Here is a 23,295-nt window from a genome sequence, read left to right on the forward strand (position 1 = left end):
ACCACTGAACTATACACTTTAAATGGGTGAATTATATAGTATGTGAATTATATTCCACAAAGCTGTTACCAAATATATATATAACACATAAATATACTATTAATATGATATGATATGATATAATACAATATAATATTAATATGTGTGTGTGTGTGTGTGTGTATATATATATATATATATATATATATATATATATACATATATATATATATATATGCTGGGAGACCCACAGGTGTATGTTTTATGATAATTATAGAAGTGAATCAAGTCTGGATACCAATTATTGTCCTCATGAGGATGCAGTTACAGAAACATATTAATAAATCTAAACTCTTGGGGCGCCTGGCGGGCTCAGTCGATTAAACATCCAACTCTTGGTTTCTGTTCAGGTCATGATCTCACAGTTTTGTGGGTTCAGGCCCCACATCAGGCTCTGCGCTGGTAGCACTGGAGCTTGCTTGGGATTCTCTCTTCTTCTTTCTCTGCCCCTCCCCCAGGCACGCACACGCATGCGCTTGCTCTCTCTCTCTCTCTCTCTCTCTCAAAATAAATAAATAAATTTTAAAAAAATTAAAAAATAAATCCGAACTCTTCAGGTTTTCCCAAGAGTTAAATATTCATTATAATACTTCATACTTAATGTGCTATTTGATATCAAAACTGTTATTAAAAGAGTGTTTCAAATAGCATATAATTTTATAAACTGAATTGGTGGTTAGCCATACTAAACAAAATCTCTTTGTTATATACATATCTAACACTACATATCCTATTTCTTATTTTAAGTATTATAGGCTTATTGCCCTAATGTTCCTAATCACTGGATATGTATTTCTTTTCTTGTCTTTTTAAAAATTGTGGCAGGGGTGCCTGGGTGGCTCAGTCGGTTAAGCATCTGGCTCTTGATTTTGGCTCAAGTCATGAGCTCACAGTTGGTGAGACAGAGCCCCAAGTAGGGCTCTGCACTGACAGTGCGGAGCCTGCTCAGGATTCTCTCTCTCTCCCTCTCTCTCTCTGCCCCTCCCCTGCTAGCTCACTCTCTCTCAAAATAAACATTTAAAAAATTGTGGTAAAATATACATAGCATAAAATTTACCATTTTACACATTTAAGTGCACAACTCACAGCATTAAGTAGATTCACAGTGTTGTGCAACCATCACCCCTATCCAATTTCAGAACTTTATCATCCTGAACAGAAACTCAACACCCATTAAACAATAACACCCCATTACCAGCAACCTCCAGCTGCCAGTTAACCTGTATTCTACTTTATATCTCTCTGAATTTACCTATTTTAGGTACCTCATATAAGTGGAATCATAAAATATTTGTCTTTTTGTGTCTTGCATATTGCAGTAGCATAATGTTTCCAAGGTTCATCCATGTTGTAGCATGTATCAGAATTTCATTCTTATTAAAGGATGAATAGTATTTCATTGTATGTATATACCACAATTTACTTATCCATTCATCTTCTAATAGGACAGGGGTTGTTTCTACCTTTTGGATATTGTGAATAATGCTGCAGTGAACACTGGCTGTAACTATATGTTTGGCTCCCTGCTTTCAATTTCCTGGGATATATACAGAGCAGTGAAATTGCTCGATCATATGGTAATTCTATGTTTAACTTTTTGCGGAACCACCAAACTGTTTTCCACAACCCCAGACCATTTTACATTCCCACCAGTAATGAACAAGGGCTCCCACTTCTCTACATTCTCATCAACACTTGCTATTTTTTTTCATAATACCCATCCTCATGGGTGTGAAGTGGTATCTCATTGTGTGCAATGTATTTTTAGTCTATTATCTGTAAATAAAAGTTCACCTTGTGTTGATTTCTATAATTATACGTAGCACAGCCACTTTAGAAATATAAATAACAAATATTTACATGTTAGTAAAATAAAGCACAGAGTTACAAAGATTTAAGTCAACTCAATTTTTAAAAAGATATCAAAGATGACAAAGATAACACAAAACTTGTAAACTTTCACTCATCTGGGACTAATTTCTAAAATACTAACGTGTATACATAAAAATTTCACAAAGCAGGTTACAGCTTTGTGATTTATAGATATGTCAATGAAACAAACATAGCAGACACTCCTGAAATAAAACTTTTAAAGACACATTTATCCTTGGGAGATCACTGTCACTGTCCCCATTTTAAAGTGAATCTGAAATCAAACAGGTCTGACCACTTCTCTTAGACCACAAAGCAAATCTGTGCAGGAGATTTGGAAAATAACAACTTGATTTCAAGACTTTAGGCAAAAACCTCATAATTTAATATGCAATGTCAAAGAAACACAGAAGAACCATTTCTACTCTTAATGGTGAATAAACTATGGGAAGTTGTCCACAACACTGAAGCTTAGGACCTCCAACAGCAATGACCGATAATTAACTCCTTGTTAGTGTGACCTGAATGTGGATTCAACTCAGAACTAGTTTTGTTTTGTTTTTTTCCAGTATGCTCTAATAACACTAAAGTCTCTAACTCGGTCTCTGTTTTCATTGTTTTGTTAAATTTTGGCGGTTCAAAACTAGGATTATTCTACTGTTAAACTGACCAAGCTTAGGTTAAAGCAACCACGGAACACGGAATTGCTTTTTGACAGCCTTGCTTAAACCAGATATAGAAAAGAGTTGTCTTGGGGCGCCTGGGTGGCGCAGTCGGTTAAGCGTCCGACTTCAGCCAGGTCACGATCTCGCGGTCCGTGAGTTCGAGCCCCGCGTCAGGCTCTGGGCTGATGGCTCGGAGCCTGGAGCCTGTTTCCGATTCTGTGTCTCCCTCTCTCTCTGACCCTCCCCCGTTCATGCTCTGTCTCTCTCTGTCCCAAAAAAAAAAAATAAATAAAAAAAAGAAAAGAGTTGTCTTTTTTCCTACACCCTATATGCTAAACAAGATAATTATCGTTTACCCTCACCAAATGTGATCCAATCGTTTTAGTCAAGTTTAAATATATACTACATATATTTTAATAAATATTTTCAGAAATTTTAAGAAATACTAAGAATATTTTAAGAAATGCATGTCCAGTTATGCAGAGGCGAAATGACCCGACTGGTATTTGCTTGAAAATACTTCAGCAAAGAAAAAAAAAAAAGTAGAAATGAAACATTTGTGACAGATATTTAAACTGTTGAATGTGGATAGTGGCATACAGGGGTTCATTTCACCCTTTGTCTACTTTTGTCTATGCTTAGTTTTCACCATAACTTTTCACAAAACGAATGATTTCCAAAGTTACCATCCCGGTTATTGAACACGAGCGAGTCGGTGGATGTGAGCGTCCTTGTCTTCGGCACGAAACCGGGCGAAGTGTCCCCCAGTAGAGGCGAGGCCGACGTGGGCTCCGCGCCACCACGCGGGCCGAAGGCGCGCACATTTGCTCCGAGGCTGAATCTGACAACTCACTCGGTGCGCTCGGGGCTCAGAGGACCGTGGAGCGCAGCTGGGAAGTGGAGCACGCGGGGCTCACGCCCGCGGCTCGGGAAACCCGGGCAAACTCTGCTGGAGAGCTCCAAGGTCCCGGCCCAGTGTGCTCGGCCCCCGCGGCCCCTCTAGATCGCTGGAGACCCCTGCACCCCCCCCTCCGTCCCCCCACCGCGAACGTCGGCCCAGCCCGCCGCCTACCATCCAAGTCCTCGTCGTCCTCCGACTCGCTCTCCGCCTTCGCGTCGGTGACCAGGCCAGGGCCGGGCTCTAGAGCCTGGGAGCCGGAAGGAGGGGCAGCGGGCGGGCTGGCGGCTTGCAAGCGGGCCTCGCGCAGGCGGGTGAAGTAGTCCACCGCGAAGTCGACGAGGTCGGGCGGCTGCTGCCGCAGCACCTCCACCGTGTAGCCCTGCAGCAGCTCCGTGAGCCCCGGCGGGATCTGGATGTGGCTCATGCCGGCGGCGGCCGCGAGGACAGGCGGGTCCGGGCCGCCGGCGGCCACTAGCTCCGCGCTCCCTCACGCCGGCCTCTCGCCTGGTGCCCGCAAGGTCTCCTCCCGCGCGACCCGGCTCCGGCCTTCCTCGCGCCGCGCCGCCCTTCTGCCGGGTGTGCGTCTCCAGGCCGCACGACCCTACGCTACTACGGCTGGCCTGGCGCCGCCGCCGCTGTCACTGGGCAGCCGCCGCCGCCTCAGGGACCGACAGGCGGGCAGGCGGGACGGGCGGGGCAGGAGCCCGGGTTGTGACGCACGCGGCCGCGGGCGTGCGCGCCCCCGCCGCCCGCCGGCCCTCAGTGCGCGTGCGCCGCTGGGCAGCCCGCTGGCTCGGAGCCGTCCGAGGTCGAGATCAAGTCAAGGTAATGAGTGGTCTACCCGCCAAAGAGAGTCGTCAGTGCTTTTCACCTAGTCCCTAAGACCTTTCATGTATTGTTTCAACACTCGCTAAGAGCCTCCTGTTTGCCAACACCTGGTAGGCTCCACGGACACAGCCTACAGCCAGATAGCCAGACGCAGGCACATACATTAAAACCTCAGTGTGGTTCCAGTTGTGGTGGAGAGCAAGAGGCCCCACTTTAGGAGGTGACATTCAAGCTGACTCGGAGGCCTGGTAAAAAGTTAGGACCACCCTGGTCACTGGGTGGAATGGTGGCATGACCACAAGACCCTCGGAAGTCTGGCAAGAGATCTGCAAAATGTCAAATGGCGAAGGCCTTGTAGAGGCCCAGTAGGAGTTTCAGTGATAGGAGTAGGAGTTTCAGTGATACAGTAATTTGGGAGCCACAGGCAGAGAAATAAGCCTGGAAGAGTCACTAAGACAAACTTGGAGAAACTGGAATAAGGCCCAGGGCAGGAACAACCTCTATGCCTGTTCCTCCTCTTGAGCATTCCCACCAGGATTCCCAGGACTAGGCCTGCGCACCTCTTCTCTTCCCACACTCCACCCTGGACTCACACTGATGGTGTTGAGCAGACCACAAGGCACTGTTATCCTTTGCCCCTAGGGAGGGGGCATAGGTGAATTGGAGAGGCTAGGCTATTTCCCAAGTTGCCCCCTTCACCCACACGAGATTGGAAGGGAATAGAAAAAAGTGCTGGGTCACAATGCTGACAAAAGGCTGGGTAGGCATAGGACAGAGTCCTGCCTCTCATTGCTGGGCCCAGCCAGAAAGTGACAAGCTGTAGGCTTGGGAACCTCAAAGGCATTTAGGATGGTTAAGCTCCACCTGGTAATTACCTAGTATTAATTAAAATCAGCACTAAGACCTCTCATATTGGCTTGGCACACACCCAGGAGCTCAGTGCTGCTGGGAACTGAGTTTCTGGAAATAAGAGCAACCGATCCCCACTGGTACAGAAGCCACCCACGCTCTAGGCCAGGTAGGCCTGTGATTCCAAACAGCAGTGTCTCCCTGGTCATGTTCCTGGACCCCTAGAAAGAGTCTTGGGCCCTCTACTTTGTGAGAGGAGGGATAGTATCCAACTTGTTTCCTGCTGGTCCTTACTGCACACTCTTTAGAGAAGATTTACTGAATGAATGAATGAATGAATGGTTTCCACACACCAAGCAAAGCCAGTGAAACTGTTCTCCTGACCCGTCTCAGAACTAGGATACTTTTCTTCAAAGCTGTGTTTCTGATCTCAGCATATGAACACTGCACTAAGGATAGGCAGTAAGAAGCTAAAGGGGCAGGGTTCCCCAACTCTTCTCTGCTCTTGAGTAAACCGACCCTTCCAAGTTTTCCAGGAGTCAGAACATACCCAGAAAACCTGGGTGTGACTCCCACTGCACCACTACGCCTGAGGATCTGCCTGCTTCAAACAATCCTACAACCAACCCTTTGGAAAGGCGAATTCATAACTCCACTCCCTAGTTTGCTCATTCTTCAGGTTTTATATGTTTTACAGGGGGACAGGTGCCTGTACAGTTAGGACTCTGACCTCAATTACAAAATAAGATAGAGGAAGGCTACTCCAGGGCTGATGACAGAGCTGGGTGTGGGTAGGCTCTCCCAGTCACACCAAGGAACTTCCATCAGCCTCTGCCAGGAGCAGGTCGGTTTGCTCTCAGATGCACCAAAGCTTCACCATCTATCCAGCAAACGGGACATTCAAAGGGCATCTTTGGAACTGGAAGGAATGACAGCAACAGAAAGCAGGAAACCCATAGCTGTTCCAAACCAGCCTGAGAGAGAGGAAGGACAGCCAGCCAGCCTCGAGGCCCTACTTGGCTCCCCTCCCCTAACACCTGGTCCAAGAGCAGGGATCCATCCCCGCACCTTCCAAGAAGCCCTTCTGTAGTAAGTGGAGTCTCAAGGGCCTTCATGAATGCCTAGCTGAGCTGGCCAAAGAAGGGTACCCTAGAGAAAGAATACTAGGGCCCTGAATCCCACATCTTCTACCCTTACCCTCCTAGGACTGCCTTTGTTCAAGCCTGTCCAGCTGCACCATTGGACGTTACTGTGGCAACCAGACCCACAGGCAGCCAGTAACCGGGAAACAGCTGCCAACCGTGTGATGGTGGGTGAAAAGACCAAAAACAGAGACTCTCAAGAGTAAGAGAAATACAGAGACTGTGGTAGAGAAGAGGAGTTCCCAGAGCACTGACATGACAGGCACTCAGCTCCAAGCCAGTCCTAGGAGTCACTACCCAGCAGGCAGTCAAATCTTGCAGACTGCCACACCACCAACCACAGGCAGACATGAACACAATGGGGCCAATTATCAGAGATTTTACAACTATGGATACACAGTAATACAGGTGGGGTACATGGTTAGCCCCATAGTAGTGGGTCTGGTGAAAATGAACATGGGTAGGGCACCAACTATTACGTCCAACAAAACAGTGGATTTCATGTAATCTTGATTGAACTCACAACCGTGTGATCAAGACCCGAGCTGAGATCAAGAGTCAGATGCTTAACCAACTGAGCCACCCAGGTGCCCTGATAGGTTTGTTATTTTAAAGTTTGGTTGTTTTTTTTTTTTTTTTTCTCTTTCCAGGAAGAAGGGATATACCCAAACTCTCCCAGACTCCTCTGGAAGGCTGCTCTTGGCTCAGACCTCCCAGCTTATACTCCTCTGCCCTCTGATACCTTCTGCCCACTGGGGGTGGGGGAGGAGACTCAGCCCCAGCAACAACACCTCCCTCTTCTCTGCCCAAAGGGGATCTCTAAGCCACTCCACTCCCCTACTTGTCTCCAGGGACCCATTGGTCACCTGATCACCTCTGCACACCAGCCCCACTGGTCCAGTCAGTCATACCAGCTCATTTAGTATCTACCACCATCAGTTTCTATTTTGCCTTAAAAGTGTTTATGATCCTTGTTGACAGGAATAATTGGGGAAATAGGTTATGTTTTCTCTGTCATCACCCAAGCTGTCCTTCAGCCTCTATAATGCCTCCCTCATGGGGCCACTGCCTTTGGTCCAGAAAGTCTGGTCTATTTTAATAAGCATCCATGCCCCAGGAAGCAGTTAAATCCCAAGGCACGTGTTTCTGCACCTGTGAGCCACCCCCTCCCAGGACACTGTGTCCCCAGAAAGTGTCAGTCTCTGTAGTGGACCTTGGATCTGCCTCAGAGACCCGTCAGGGCAAGGACTGAACCTGGAAAGCAAGGGAGAGCCTGGCTGGAGAGTCACAGGCCTACATGCTCACCAGAGCAGAGAAAGCAGAAAAGAGAGCCCTCAGGGAACATCTGGCCCTGGGGCTTTCCCAGTGCCTGTAGGGACTGTGTGCTATCTGTGGCCTGACTCACAGGTCAGATGCCTGGGCTTTGACCCTGTGGCACAGACAGGCCCCCTGGAGCTTGGGTCAAGCAGCCCCAGGACAGCCTCTGATAGCATCACAAGCCTTTCTTCAGGCCTGTGGATACCCAGACCTCACTCTATTACCTGTCCTCTATTATCAATTTGCCAATGATCTTGACAGATCAGTTTATCCTGTCTGAGCCATAGCTTCCACATCTGAAAGTGGGGGTAAAAATTCTTGCCCACTAAACATTGAGTTACATGGGGATAAAGAAAGAAGACCAAACCAATGAAAAGGTTAGAAAGGGCATAGGGGGTTCCAGACTCAAAAGAACTGTAGGGAAAGAATTATGTGTTGAGATAGTATGACCTTACAGCAGAAATGGCATTACTGTTGCTTTTTTTTTTTTTTTTTTTTTTTTTTTTGAGAGAGAGAGAGAGAGCACACAAGTGGGGGAGAGAGGCAGAGAGAGAGAAACTTAAGCAGGCTCTATGCTCAGGGCAGAGCCCAACACGGTGCTCGATCCCACAGCCCTGGGATCAAGAGTTGGACATTCAACCGACTGAGCCACCCAGATGCCCCACTAGTGTTGCTTCTAATAGGCTTGTTGCAACATCCCACCATCTGCCTCTCACCTTTGACCCACTTATACTCTGCTTTGTGCCTGGGTGAGGCCGTTATCACCAGTTGGTTGTTTTAACACTTGCGTCTCACTTCTACCTTAAGACTGTGACAGTCAGAGAAATTGCTGAGGAGGGCCCCAACCTCTTCCCCCACCTATCCCCATCAGGGAGAGAAAAGATATAACAGGTGGCATTTCAAAGTGCATCATAAAAAGGAAGTGCCAGTCAGGAGGGAGTTACTCACCATCTGTTCTGCTCCCTTCACAAATATGCCTCCTGGGGCTTCCCTATTTGACTTAACACCTACTGAACAACCAAAGGAGTAAAAGAATCTACCACCACTAACATCAAGGAACCAAAACATTCCATTTTAAAATGGAAGTTGTTTCAAAGGGCAAATTATCCAGAAGCACAGACTGTAAAAGTGATCCTGAGCCATGGGAATGACTGTCATTTGGCTGGAACGTAAATGCACTCACATGGGCTTCCAGGCAAAGGCTGAGGTTGCAGCACTGTCTCAAGGACAGGGTGCTCCCGAGAAGAGGTTCAGGAAACACATATGTGGCCATCTCCAAACCAGTGAGAGATTAAAGACATGCTGCAGAATGAGGGGGCAGGTGTAACACTGAATTAATCTTCCCAAGCAGAGGGCACACAATTTTCATCTCTAAATGTTTTTTGTTTTGTTTTACTTGACCATAATTCCTATCTGGTCATCCAAAATATGTTCCCTGGGAGAAAGTGTCCTTCCTTAAACCCCCAAATCTTCAGCTTCCTGTCCAACTGGCCATATCCACTCCCAGATGGGGGTGGGTCCCTACCCCCTCACCCCTTTATGCAGAGTGATGGCTCTAAAGCCAAAGTCCAAGGATCTCTGTGCAACTGCAGTAAGGTGGGAAGTGCCAGCAGAACTGTAACTGCCAGATGAGACAACGCCAGAGAAGCCCAGCTCCTGTAGCCTTGCCATCCACCAGACAAGGACAAACTAATTTGTCTCCTTCACCTCCTCTGGATGCACCTAGGCATCAATTTGTCTAATTAGCAAGGCCCATTTGGTGACATCAGATCACAGTGACCCCAATACCCATATGAAGAGTCAAGATTGATTTTGGCTTTTAGAACAATCAACTCTCTGTTAGCTCAGACAGCCATGTGGCTGAGGGCAGAGAGATAAAAGAATGAAGAGAAGGGCTGCAGGCTTGTACTGAGAACTGCGGGAACAATTAGCAATCAAGTCACCTGGTACCCCCACACCCTTCCCCATCAAGCAGCTGCTGTTGGGACATCAGGGAAGGCTGGGCTAGCCAAAACTTCTTCCTCTTTCTCCTGCTGAAGCCCCTGCCTGAAGCCACAAAGGACAGATACCAGATCCCTGACAGCCTCAGTCAAGGCTACAGGCTACCTGTTGAAATGACCCAAATCAAAAGAAAATTTCACACAATGCAAAAATTAGAAACAATATTTATTGTTTCCTGTTAAAAGAGGACGCTCTCATGAGAAAAGAGTGTGCAAAAATGGCCTTTTCTACACCCTAGGTTTTGTCATTTATCTCAGCAGGGCTCGGACTGTTGATTCCAAACCCTCCTCACTCTGTAGGAGGGAAAGCTCTCCATCTACTCCTGGGAAATTGGGCTACTTAAAGTTATGATTACCTGAATGCATTAAAAAAAAAAAAAATCAAACTGTTAACAGGCTATCTGCCCCTAGGCACATTTGTTCAGTCCACTTGGACAGAGAGATGTGGGCCTCAAGTCCACATCCTCACGTGCAGGCCAGGATTATATGATACCCTGGAAATCTGTTATGTGTTCCTTGGTAGGGATTGAAGAACCCCCCAGCTCCTGGTCAGCTGGTTGAAAACATGCATAGTGCCTCCAGTGAGACGCTGAGATTCCCTCTTTCTCGAGGAGTATTTTGGGTATAATAGGGCCTGTAGTCAACCAGTAGACAGCTCTCTGACCACAGGTCGTATCTGGTCTGAAAGCTACTTACTCCACCTCCAAATCCTCTTGAGATCCCTTAAACTGACAAGAGTAAATTCAAGTCTCAAAGTGGCAGACCAAGTTATACCAGGTAGAGGATGTCATTAAGGCAATGGTCTCAACAAGTCCATGCACACAGCTCTGATCCCACCATTCCCCTCCTTTTGCCCTTCAGGACTGACTAGTCCTGCCCACTGCTTCTTCCTCGGTGATAGCTTCCATCATCCAGAAGCCTCGAGCAGCCTTCAGCCTCACAAGTTGGGAGTGGCCCAGTTAAGGAACTTCATGGCAACTTCAAAGCCAAGGAAACAGGCCTGAGAAGGGGTTGGAAGGAAGAGAAAAACCAGCAGGCGTTGTGACTATCACAGAGACCACAGCTAACCCTGTCAGGACCAGAACTACTCCCTAACTTCATCAGGACCCTCCCTAACTTCATTCCTACCCCAGGTCAGGGAATCAAGCTGTGCTTTCTCATTCCTGAGAGGGGAAGAACATCCATGTCTCACAACTGCCCACTTCTGATGGCCAAGTCGGAAATCAAAGCCCCTCCCCTCAGAGAATCCCAAAGACAAACCCTCCTGAAGCTTCAGGAAAGGAAGCAAATAAGGAGGCTCTGGCTGAGGGTAGGATTTGGGGAAAACTGAGCTCCCAATCTAATCCTAGGAGCAAGCAAAAGTCAACCCACCTAGACTTTGGACACTACTCTAAGCTCCAAAGGGAAAGTACAGCCCCTGTCTGCCACTCACCGCGTTGGCTGGAAAGGCTCGGATCATCACTGCATTGAATCCCTTATACAAGGATGTGACTCCTTCATCCCGGATCAGCTCTCTCAGCACATCTCTGAAACCATTAGGATATTTTCCAGGAGGTGCTGTGGGTGAAATCCAACTGTTAAGGCTTTAGGAAGCTTCCTGACCTAACCATGATGACCCACGTGGGGACAATTTTGTAGTCAAGTCTTCCTGCAGGGTCACAGCATCAGGAAGAAGACACCTTACAGGTCATCTGGGACAAGTCCACAGACAACACAGTTCACTTTGGGAGAAACAGACACACTGTCTGGATTACTGATGCTAAGGGAGTGGAGAAGAATAAAGAATGAAATAATCCTCTGCTCATGTGAAGGCAGAAGAGTTGATTTGACTGCTTACCTCACTTATTTTGTGTTTTGGCCAACAGGAAGTGAGTCTAGGGTTCCTAGAACACAAATGACTACAAGGGAAAATGTTGATCAGACAGATGCTGGGTGCTGCTGTGGAGAGTGAGTATCTTCAGGGCCCTAAGAGCTCTGCACCCCAGGGGCAGCCAGTGCTGGGACCCACTCCACCCTCATCTACCCCACTACCCTCCACTAACCAGTCTGGAAGCGGGACTTGAGCACGTCCGGGGGGATTGCCACAGCCCAGTTGAAGATCCCAGCGATGCCCCCAGCCACCAGGATCCGAGGCACGCTGAGCTCACTGACACTGCAGAATACCAACCGCAGTCAGACAAAGGCTATGAGAGTGGCGTCTAGACCATCCCTCCTATGGCAGATGGGGCAGTTAGAGAGAGGGAGAAACTGGCCAGAGGGAGGAGGTCCAAGGCCAGGGCTCCTGTGACATGGCAGCTGCCACTCCTTGGAGGAAGTTTCATGAACTTGTTTTATATACTTGCTCCAGTAGGTGAGGTACAGAGTTAGCGGTATTAGATGGGTCTCAGCAGCAAGGAGAGTTAAGTGGATATGGAACCAGGAGCAAGCCCCACTCTGCCATCAGACCCATTCACAGTAAAGGGCAACCAACCCATGACTGAGCAAAGTGGCTTCTAAGTTCTTCTATTCTCCTTACCTCTTTCCTTCTGGAGTGAAGATATTTTTCAGCCACTCATATGTCATGAAATACATCCCACTGGCTGGAACATCTGTTAGCAGCAAGAAAGAGGTGAATTAAATGATATAAAATCCTCACAGATTTCTTGAATTTAGAAGAGTCAAGCTTGGCACTGGCCCCTTCAAGGCTCCCTGGGAAGGTCCTCAGCAGCACTTCTTACCTGCATTAACTCCTGTGCAGTAATTAGATGCCACTTTGGGGCAAGCACTAGTGTGAGTGAGCACAAACATGCATGACAACATTTCATCTTCAAAGCCCCTTCTGAGTAGTCCCCACTGACATGCCCACTCCAAGTTACAGGCACTGCTAGTCTCTGGCCTTCCTCCAAGCTACCATGTTAGGACAAGGATGAGGCTGTGTCTGCCTTTCGTACTGCCACCCCAGCAGAACATGCCTCTCGAAACCATGGTGAGGCCCAGTGTCCTTAAGTCATTCTTTCCTCCCACTCATCCCTCCAGCCACAATTTCTACCTACTTTCCAGTCCCCTGTAACTGCCACTGTCTTAAGACATCCTTGAGGGCCAGCCTGCCAGAAGGATGTTGGTTCCCCCTGCCCCCATCCTCATTTGTGTCCATGCTGGCTGGGGTGAGACTGCCTAAAACCAGGGCACACCATGCCAGCCTTCTCAGCCATAAGTGTGGTTTGCATGGTGCCAAAGCTAATCTGGGGACCCAGGTAAGACCCTCTGTGGCAAATGCACCTCAGATGAGCCCCCAACCAAGGTGACCTCAGGTGGAGAACCTAAAAGGTTACCTCGCATGAGGGTGAGCACTGTCCCTTTGTAAATGCCTCGGATCCCAGACTCCTGATACAGCTTCTTTGCACAGTCCAAAGCCCCAGTGTATTTGGTTTCCCCTGAAGAAGCCTGAATCTGAAAGGGAGAAAAGTCATCAAAGTCAGCGGCAGCAACATCGAAGTCAATAGACTCAGCATGTTACAGAAGATTACAAGGTGAGTGTGGATGTGGTCATTAGGCATTAGACCAAGAAACACTTCACTGTCAAACTGACGGTTATTTGGAAAATAGAATATTGGTGGAAGTCACTAGGAAATAAAGCTAAATAAAAATATCACAAAGTATGCATATACTGACAAGAAAAAAAAATCAACAGAAGAATTGGAAAATAAGTGGAGGAACCCTCAAATCCAAGAGCATTCCCAATAAAGCTAGTTGGAAGGTCTAGAAAGGAGACAAATACTTCAGTCATTCACTTATTCCTTCAACAAATATCCACTGAATACCAAACCCATTCCAAGCCCTCACTGATCAGGAAGCCTGGTTAAGGAAAGGTGAACAGGAAATGGCATTCAGAGTTCTAAGTCCTGGGATAGAAGTCCTATGCAGAGCCAGGGGAAGGCCAAGGAGAGGCCCCCATCCCAGCTTCAGGGATCCAGAGCCTAAGAGTCAAGAGCATGAGAAAGGCAGGCTGGGGTAATCCCAGAAAAGATCCGAGAGAAAGATCCCCATGCAAGATCCATAGGAAGTACAGAGTCAAAGGGAATCAACACACAGAGGCATCAACCAAAGAATAATTAAAGCTGGAGAGTTTGGCTTTAACAGTCCCAAGGAGAAACGCTTACAAAATAAACATAGAAGTCCAATAACTTTCTTTTTTTTTTTTTTATGTTTATTTACTTTTGAGAGGAAGAGAGGGAGAGAGAACGTGTGCCTATGAGTGTGCACGAACAGGGGAGGGGCAGAGAGAGAGGGGGACAGAGGATCCAAAGCAGGCTCCACACTGACAGTAGCAAGCCTGAGCCTGATGCAGGGCTTGAACTCACGAACCATGAGATCAAGACCTGTGCCAAAGTCAGACACTCAACCGACACATATCCCAAGTCTAATAATTTTCTTACACACCAGCAATAACAAGTTGAAAATCATGGAAAATAATTCCATTCAAAATAGCAATAAAGGGGCACCAGGGTGACTCAGTCGATTGAGCACTGAACTCTTGATTTCGGCTCAGGTCATGATCCCAGGGTCATGGGATCAAGCCCCACATGAGGTTCTGTGCTGAATGTGACACCTGCTTAAGATTCTCCCTCCCTTAGGGGCACCTGGGTGGCTCAGTCGGTTGAGCGTCCAACTTCAGCTTAGGTCATGATCTCACGGCTCGTGAGTTCAAGCCCCGCGTCAGGCTCTGTGCTGACAGCTCGGAGCCTGGAGCCTGCTTTGGATTCTGTGTTTCCCCCTCTCTCTGCCCCTGCCCCACTTATGTTGTGTCTCTCTCTCAAAAATAAATAAACATTAAAAATTTTTCTAAAAATAACAAAATAGCAATAAAATATATGTATATCAAGCAGTAATAGGATTTGCATAAATAAAACTCTAAAATATCTCTGGGGGACAAAAAAGAAGAAATGAATAAAAAGTCATAATTTCTGGTTTATTGGAAAGATCAATTTTTCTAAAAATAATAAATTTAAAACATTGTCAATCAAGTATCAATGGCTTTTTTTTTTTAATTTTTTTTAACGTTTTATTTATTTTTGAGACAGGGAGAGACAGAGCATAAACGGGGGAGGGTCAGAGAGAGGGAGACACAGAATCTGAAACAGGCTCCAGGCTCTGAGCTGTCAGCACAGAACCCGACACGGGGCTCGAACTCACTGACCGCGAGATCACGACCTGAGCTGAAGTCGGCCGCTTAACCGACTGAGCCACCCAGGCGCCCCTCAATGGCTTTTTAAAATACAACTTCCCCAAATGATCTGGGCACATGTAGGCCTGGAATGTCTGAGGAATAGCAAGGAGACCCATGTGACCAGAGGACACTGGAGCTGACTCACAGTGACCTGGGAGGCCAAAGAGGATCGGTATGGAATTGACATATTACTATCAGAATCTTCTGTTTAGTGATGAAGGTGACCTGGGGCAATGTGACTGCAAATGGAGGGATGAGAAGGGATAGACTTGGCATCTGTTGAAAGCAAACTTGAACTATTCAACAGATGGGATATATACAGTGAGAAGGAGAGGAACCTAGCATGACTCCTGGGCTTTAGAGCTGAACAACTAGAAGGATGGTGTTGCCACAACTGAGTTGCAGAAGGTTGTAGGTGGAGCAGTTATTGGGAAAGACCAGGAGTTCGTTTTTGCACACAGTGACTCTAAGGTGCCTATTAGTGTCCAAATGGAAATGTTGGATAAACTAGTCTGGAGTTGAGGAAAAGGCTGAGTTGGAAATACAAACCAAAGAATCATCAGCATATATATGGTGTTGAAAAATCATGAGAAAAGAAGAAATCATCAAGGAAATGTATGTAATAAGAATAAGCTCTGTGGAGCATGAACATTAAAAGATCAAGATGATGATGAATCGGGGCTCCTGGGTGGCTCAGTCGGTTGAGCGTCCGTCTTCAGCTCAGGTCACGATCTCGCGGTCCGTGAGTTCGAGCCCCGCATCGGGCTCTGGGCTGATAGCTCAGAGCCTGGAGCCTGCTTCCGATTCTGTGTCTCCCTCTCTCTCTGCCCCTCCCCCATTCATGCTCTGTCTCTCTCTGTCTCAAAAATAAATAAACATTAAAAAAAAAAAAAAAAAGATGATGATGAATCAACAAAGGAGACCAAGAAGACCAGCCAAGTAGGTCAGAGGAAAATCGGAAGAGAAGCCAAGTGAAGATAGCTCTTTAATAAGAGGAGGGAATCAGCTGAGTCAAATTCTAATGATGGATCAAGAAAGACGAGGGCCAAGAACTGAACACTGGATTTAGTGCAAAGCTCACCAGTGACCTTGACAAAACTATTTTGTTGGAGTTGTGAGGTAAAAGCCAGACTAAAGTGGGTTTAACAATTAGGGAAAAGGAGCTAGAGATAATGAGTAAAAAATACAAACAAAAAAACCCAAAAACTTCTCAAAGAGTTTTGACATAAGGGGGAGGCAAAGACATGAAGCACAGAAATTGATGTGGGAAATAGAACTTTGTATTTTCAAGGTGAAAATACAAGCATGTTTATACTCTTACTGCTGAGAACAATCTAGTGGAGTGCAAAAATTAATGTTGAAGGAAAAGAAAGAAGAACTGTTGAAGTGAGGTCTATGGATGGGTAAGAGGAGACAGGATCAAGCAAAGGCATGGGCCACCATCGGTGGAAACAAGCTGAGCAGCCGTGGATGTAGTAACAGGTGCCAAAAGGTGGATGGAGGTGGTGGAGGGCATCTGGTGAAGTCTTCTTCTGATAGTTTCAGTTTTCTCAGTGAAATAGAAAGCCAACTTATGTGCTGAGAGTGGAGATTTGAGAAGAGAGGAGAGGTATAAAGTAGTCACCCAGCAGGCAGAGGAGTGCAAGAGAAGAATACAGATAGAGACTGTCTCATCTAGGAGCAGAAAAGGACCTCAGGCACATTGGAAAAGGAAGAAGCCGTGATGGCAAAGACTGATGAACACGGTTACTGAAAATAAACATTTCCTTAGTTAAAATCAATATACAGACTTTGTTTCTAGGAAGTACTTTTCCCTATTCTTCCTGCTACAGTGCAACAACAACAAAAAACCCTAGACATTATTTTTATTTTATTTATTTTTTCAGTGCAGAAAAGGTGGTTTAATTAAAGCATGGGGACAGAACCCATGCGCAGAAAGAGCTGCCAAAAATCCTAGACGTTATTTAAAAATCTTTTTTCATGTTTTTTATTTATTTTTGAGAGAGAGAGAGACAGAGAGACAGAGTACGAGTAGGAGACAGGCAGAGTGACAGGGAGACACAGAATCCATAAAGCAGGTTCTAGGCTCTAAGCTGTCAGCACAGAGCCTGACGAGGGACTCGAACCCATGAACCACAAGATCATTACCTGAGCCAAAGTCGGACGCTTAACCGACTGAGCCACCCAGGCGCCCCTAGACATTATTTTTAAAACAAACATGAGAAGAGTCTGAAAGTTTGAAGAAAAAGGAAGACTGGCTAGGGACCTTCGAACTTGAGTAATGACATGGTGGTGAGTTCTTTGGATTTTCTTTTTGATATATCTCCGACTTGAAGCTGAGGAAACTGGCAATCCAGGAACCCAAACAAACATAAACCAAAAGAAAAAAAAAAAAAAAAGCCTCAAGAAAAGCCTGTGTTCTCTACACAAAGGACCAGGAAAGGGATAGCCTAGAAAGACAAAAATTTTTTAGGCAATAAACACTTTACTCCCAGCCACTCACCATAGGAAACAAAAAACAAAATATGGGCCTCACTCCCATCCACACCATCAAAGACCAAGTGGGGAGCTTAGACTTCCACCCTTGTAGAGCTGTAACAACATGCTGTCAGGGTGGAGTCAGAGAAGGCCAAGTAGGGAACTAGGACTTTCATCCCTGCCAGCCAGTAACAGGGCCCTTCTACGGGGTCAGTGGAGATGTTGGAACTCCCATACCCACCCAGCAGCAAAAAGTGCCCCACCCTGCGATGCCAACAGAGGCTGAGTGGGGAACCTAGACTTCTACCCCCACCTGGTAGTAACAAAGCAGCATCTTTCCCTTTCCTGATAAAAAGTCAGAGAAAGCCAGCTAAAAGATAAAGTTTAAATAAGATCCACAGTTGCAACGTAATATATAAATATCCAGGTCCCAACTGAAAATCATTCATCATGCCCCAAACCTGGTAGATCTCAAACTGAAAGGAAAAAGACAAATAACAGATGACAATACCAAGGTAACAGAGCCATTATTATTATCTGACAAAGAAAGATTTGTTTTGTTTGTTTTTGTTTTTTTTAATCTGCCAAAGATTTTATTTTATTTTTATTTTTTTTTAATTTTTTAATGTTTGTTTATTTATTTATTTATTTATTTATTTTTAACATTTATTTATTTTTGAGACAGAGAGAGACAGAGCATGAGCAGGGGAGGGTCAGAGAGAGAGGGAGACACAGAATCCGAAACAGGCTCCAGGCTCTGAGCTGTCAGCCCAGAGCCCGATGCGGGGCTCGAACTCACGGACCGCAAGATCATGACCTGAGCCGAAGTCAGACGCCCAACCGACTGAGCCACCCAGGCGCCCTGATGTTTATTTATTTTTGAGACAATGTGAGAGACAGAGTGCGAGCAGGGGAGGGGCAGAGAGAGAGGGAGATACAGAATCTGAAGCAGGCTCCAGGCTCTGAGCTGTCAGCCCAGAGCCTGACGTGGGGCTCAAACTCACAAACTGTGAGATGGTGACCTGAGCCGAAGTTGGATGCTTAACCCACTGAGCCACTCAGGCACCCCTATCTGCCAAAGATTTTAAAGCAGCCATGGGGAAAAAAAAAATCCTTCAGTAAGTAATTATAAATATGCTTGAAACAGATGAAAATATAGAAAGCCACAGCACAGAAATAGAAGATATAAAGAAGAACTAAATGGAAACTGTATAATTGAAAAATGGAGGGGTACCTGGGTGGCTCAGTTGGTTAGGAGTCCAACTCTTTTTGTTTTTTTTTAAGTTTATTTATTTTGAGACAGACAGAGACAGCACGAGTGGTGGAGGGGCAGAGGGAGAGGGAGAATCCTGAGCAGGCTCTGCATAGTCAGTGCAGAGCCTGATGCGAGGCTCAAACCCACAAAACCATGAGATCATGACCCGAGCCAAAATCAAGAGTCACACACTCAACCAACTGAGCCACCCAAGCACCCCAGGAATCCAACTGTTGATCTCAGCTCAGGTCTTGATCTCAGGGTTGTGAGTTCAGGCCCCCCATTAGGCTCCAAGCTGGGCATGGTGCCTCCTTAAAAATAAGAAGAAAATTGGGGGGCCTGGGTGGCGCAGTCGGTTAAGCGTCCGACTTCAGCCAGGCCACGATCTCGCGGTCTGTGAGTTCGAGCCCCGCGTCAGGCTCTGGGCTGATGGCTCGGAGCCTGGAGCCTGTTTCCGATTCTGTGTCTCCCTCTCTCTCTGACCCTCCCCCGTTCATGCTCTGTCTCTCTCTGTCCCAAAAATAAAATAAAAAACGTTGAAAAAAAAAATTAAAAAAAAAAAAAAATAAGAAGAAAATAAATAAATAAATAAATAAATAAATAAATAAATAAATAAAACAACTGAAAAAGAAAAGAAAAACACAACTGAAATAAAAAGTTCAATGGATGGCTAGCTCCAGAGCAGAACAGAAGAGAGAAAAAAATCAGTGAACTGGAAGATAAAACAATGGCAAACCCAATCTGAACAACAGAAATAAAACAGACTGAAACAGACTGAACGGAACTCAAGGATCTGTGTGACTATAATAAAACAATCTAATATTTGTGGCCTCAGGGTCCCAGAAGGAGAGGAGAAAATAGGATGGGACTGAAAATGTACTCGAGGAAATAACTACTAAGAAGTTCCCAAAATGTTCCCAATGTGGCAAAACATAAACATATAGATTCAACAAGCTAAGCAAATACTAAACAGAATAAACCCAAATAAATCCATGCAATGACACATCACAAATTAACTTCTGAAATCTAATGACAGAGAAAAAAAAATCTTAAGAGCAGCCAGAGGAAAATGACACTTTAGCTAAACAATTTGAATGACAGCAGAAACCAGGATGATAGAAACAAATGGCACAGTATCTTTCAGGTACTGAAAGAAAAGAATTGTCAACCCAGAATCCAATGTCTAGCAAAAATATCCTTCAGGAATAAAGGGGAAATCAGGCATTCTTAGATGAAGGAAAACTGAGAGAATGTCAACAAAAGATGACCTACCCCAAAAGAATAGCTGCCCCCAAAAGAATGGGAAGTTCTCTACACAGAAAAGAAACAATGAAAGAAGGAACTCTGAAACATCAGGGAAGGAAGGAAGAACACAGTAAGCAAAATTATGGGATAGAGATAAAAAGGCCAATCTACCAAGAAGACACAGCAATTCAAAATGTGTATGTACCAAACAAACAAACAAAAAAAAACCTACAAACTATGTATAGCAAAACTGATAGAATTGAAAGGAGAAACAAACAAACCCACAATTACAGTTGGAGATTTCAACTCCCTCTATCGACAAATTGGTAGAACAAAAAGACTGAAAATCACCAAGGATAAAGAAGAACTCAATACTATCAACCAAGAGGATCTAATTGACATTTATAGAACACTCCACCAAATGACAACAGATTACACATTCTTTCAAGTGCCCATGGACATAAGCCAAGACAGACCATGGGCATAAAACAAACCTCAAGAAATTTAAAAGATTTAAAATTTTTGTTTGCGTTTATTTACTCATTTATTTTGAGAGAGAAAGAGAGGCAAAGAGAGAGAGAATCCCAAGTAGGCTCCATGCTGTCAGTGCAAAGCCCAGCATGGGGCACAAATTCACGAACTGTGAGATTATGACCTGAGCCAAAATCAAGAGTCAGATGCTTAACCGACTGAGCCACACAGGTACCCCTAAAGGTTTTATATAATACAGAATACGTTCTCTGATCACAATGGACTAAAAACTAGAAATCAATAATCTCCAACACTGTAAACCAAACAACACTCTTCTAAACAATTCAAAAAGGGGGCGCCTGGGTGGCTCCGTGGGTTAAGCGTCTGACTTGAGCTCAGGTCATGATCTCGAAGTTTGTGGGTTTGAGCCCTGTGTCGGGCTCTGTGCTGACAGCTTGGAGCCTGGAGCCTGCTTCAGATTCTGTGTCTCCCTCTCTCTCTGCCCCTCCCCAGCTCACACTCTGTCTCTGTCTCTCTCAAAAATAAATAACCATTAGGAAATAATAATAATTCAAAAAGGAAGTCTCAAAGGAAATTAGAAAACACACTGAACTGACTGGCAATTAAAATATATCTAACTTTGGGATGCCTGGCTGTCTCAGCCAGAAAAGCACGTGAGTACTGATCTCAGTCAGGGTTGTGGGTTTGAGTCCCATGTTGGATATAGAGATTACTTAAATAAATAAACTTATATATATAAATAAGTTTGTAAGACATAGCTAAAGTGCTGCTGAAATGAAAGCCTATAGCACTGACTGCATACATTAGAAAGGAGGAAAAGGCTCAAATCAACAATCTAATAAGCTCTCACCTCAAAAACCTCCCTAAGGAGCACCTGGATGGCTCAGTCAGCTAAGTGTTCCAACTGTGGCTCAGGTCATGATCTCACAGTTTGTGAGTTCAAGCCCCGCATTGGGCTCTCCACTGTCAGCACAGAGCCTGCTTCACATCCTCGGTCCCCCTGTTCCTTCTCTGCCCCTCCCCTGCTCATGCTCTCTCTTTCAAAAATAAACATTTGTAAAACAAAAACAAAAACAAAGAAAAGCAAATTAAACCTACAACAAGCAAAAGGAAGTAAATAATAAAGATACAAGCAGAAACCAATGAAATTGAAAACAGAAAAATAGAGGAAATCAGTACAACAAAAAACTATTTTCTTGAAAGGATCAAAAAAATTAACAAACCTCTAGTGAGGCTGACAAAAAAGAGAGAGAAGTCACAAATTACTAATATCAGGAATAAAACAGAAGATACCACCACAGACCCTGTAGACATCAAAAGGATAATAAGGGAATACTACAAACAACTCTACACACAATTTAACAACATAGATGAGAAAACAAAAACATAAACTACCACAATTTGCCCAACATGAAATAATTAATTTGAATAGCCTTGTAACTATTAAGAAAATTGAATTCATAATTTTAAAACTCTTCTCTCCCAAATCCATAATTCATTATAAAATCCTAACAAAGGTTTAAAGAATTAACACCAATTCTACAATCTCTCTTAGAAAACAGAAAAGGGAGCACTTCCCAATTCATTTCATGAAATTAGTATTATCCTAATATCAAAACCGGATAAAACAATACAGGAAAAAAAAATATGACAGACCTATATCTTTCATGATTGTACATGCAAAAATCTTTAACAAAACATAAGCAAATAGAATTCAGCAACATATAAAAAGAATTATACACCATGTCAACTTGGTGGGTCTATTCTAGCAATGCAAAGTTGGTTCAATATTTGAAAATTAATTGATGTAATCTACCATATTAACAAGTTAAAGAAAACTCACATGATCACATCATTACATGCAGAAATAAAAAAAGTATTTGACAAAAGTCAATATCCATTCATGATAAAATTCTCAGAAAAAAGGGTAAAAGAAGGTAACTTCCTTAACTTCATAAAGAACATCTACAAAAAAAAGTATATCTAACATATTTAACAATGAAATAGTGAATACTTCCCTGTAAGATTGGGAAGAAGGCAAAAATGTCCATTCTCGTCATTCTTATTCAACATAGTACTGGAAGTTCTAGCCAGTGAAATAAGGAAATAAAAGTTAAACATATCAGAAATGAAGAAATAAAACTGTCTCTATTTGCAAATGGCATGACTTTCTACATAGAAAATCTCACAGATTGTATAAAAAAAACAATCCTAGAACTAATAAGGGATTCAGGAAGGTCACAGGACATAAGATTAACATATAAAAATCAATTGTGTTTCTATGAGCTAGCTAAGAACATGTAGATAACAAAATTAAACTTACAGTACCATTCCCAATGCCATTTTAAAAAAGATTTTATTTTTAATCTCTGTACCTAACACTTGGGCTTGAACTCACAACCCTGAGATCAAGAGTCACATGCTCTACCAACTGAGCCAGCCAGGCACCCCTACAATGCCATTTTTGAAAGTCAAAAAAAGAGAGAAGACTTAAATATAAATTTAAAGAAACATGTACAGGATTTAGATGCTTAAAAGTACACAGTACTGATGAAAGAAATTAAAGTTCTAAATAAATGGAGAGACATACCATGTCCATGGATTGGAAGACTCAAAACAGTATCAATTTCATCCAAATTGACCTATAGATTTAACATATATCTCAGCAAAATTTTTCTCAATTTTCTATATTACCCTAAAGTTTATATGGAAATACAAAGCAATTAGAATAACTAGAATAAGTTGTTTTTTTTTTTAAGAATAAAGTGGGAGGGATCAGTCTACTCAATTTCAAGACTTAGTACATGCCTATATTAATCAAGACTGTGTAGTATTAGTAAGAGGATAGACATATAGATCAATGGAAGGAACTACAGAACAAAGCAGTAGATCCACACAAATATGCCCAGTTGATTCTTTTTTAAGTTTATTATTTATTTGAGAGAGAGAGGGAGAGCATGAGCAGGGGAAGGGCAGAGAGAGAGAAAACAAAGGATTCCAAGAAGG

The 23,295-nt window shown here is 44.3% G+C and overlaps 2 protein-coding genes across 2 annotated transcripts in view; both read right to left on the reverse strand.

Moving 5' to 3' along the window:
- The window catches only part of PRKAR2A (protein kinase cAMP-dependent type II regulatory subunit alpha), a 108,753-nt gene extending 104,571 nt beyond the window's left edge, over positions 1–4,182 (reverse strand). Inside the window, exon 1 of the mRNA XM_078443093.2 lies at positions 3,649–4,182. Coding sequence (XP_078299219.1) covers positions 3,649–3,901 — 253 coding nt within the window. The 5' untranslated portion in view covers positions 3,902–4,182. The remainder of the gene's footprint in view (positions 1–3,648) is intronic.
- A 5,580-nt stretch (positions 4,183–9,762) lies between these two features.
- SLC25A20 (solute carrier family 25 member 20) overlaps positions 9,763–23,295 on the reverse strand; it is a 30,106-nt gene continuing 16,573 nt past the window's right edge. Inside the window, exons 5-9 of the mRNA XM_060631007.3 lie at positions 12,925–13,042; positions 12,129–12,201; positions 11,656–11,765; positions 11,046–11,170; positions 9,763–10,613 (exon numbers count right to left, since the gene is read on the reverse strand). Of these exons, the coding sequence (XP_060486990.1) occupies positions 10,551–10,613; positions 11,046–11,170; positions 11,656–11,765; positions 12,129–12,201; positions 12,925–13,042 (489 nt within the window). The 3' untranslated portion in view covers positions 9,763–10,550. The remainder of the gene's footprint in view (positions 10,614–11,045; positions 11,171–11,655; positions 11,766–12,128; positions 12,202–12,924; positions 13,043–23,295) is intronic.

The sequence above is a fragment of the Panthera onca genome, chromosome A2, assembly GCF_046562875.1.
Source record: "Panthera onca isolate mPanOnc1 chromosome A2, mPanOnc1 haplotype 2, whole genome shotgun sequence".
Classification (NCBI taxonomy): domain Eukaryota; kingdom Metazoa; phylum Chordata; class Mammalia; order Carnivora; family Felidae; genus Panthera; species Panthera onca.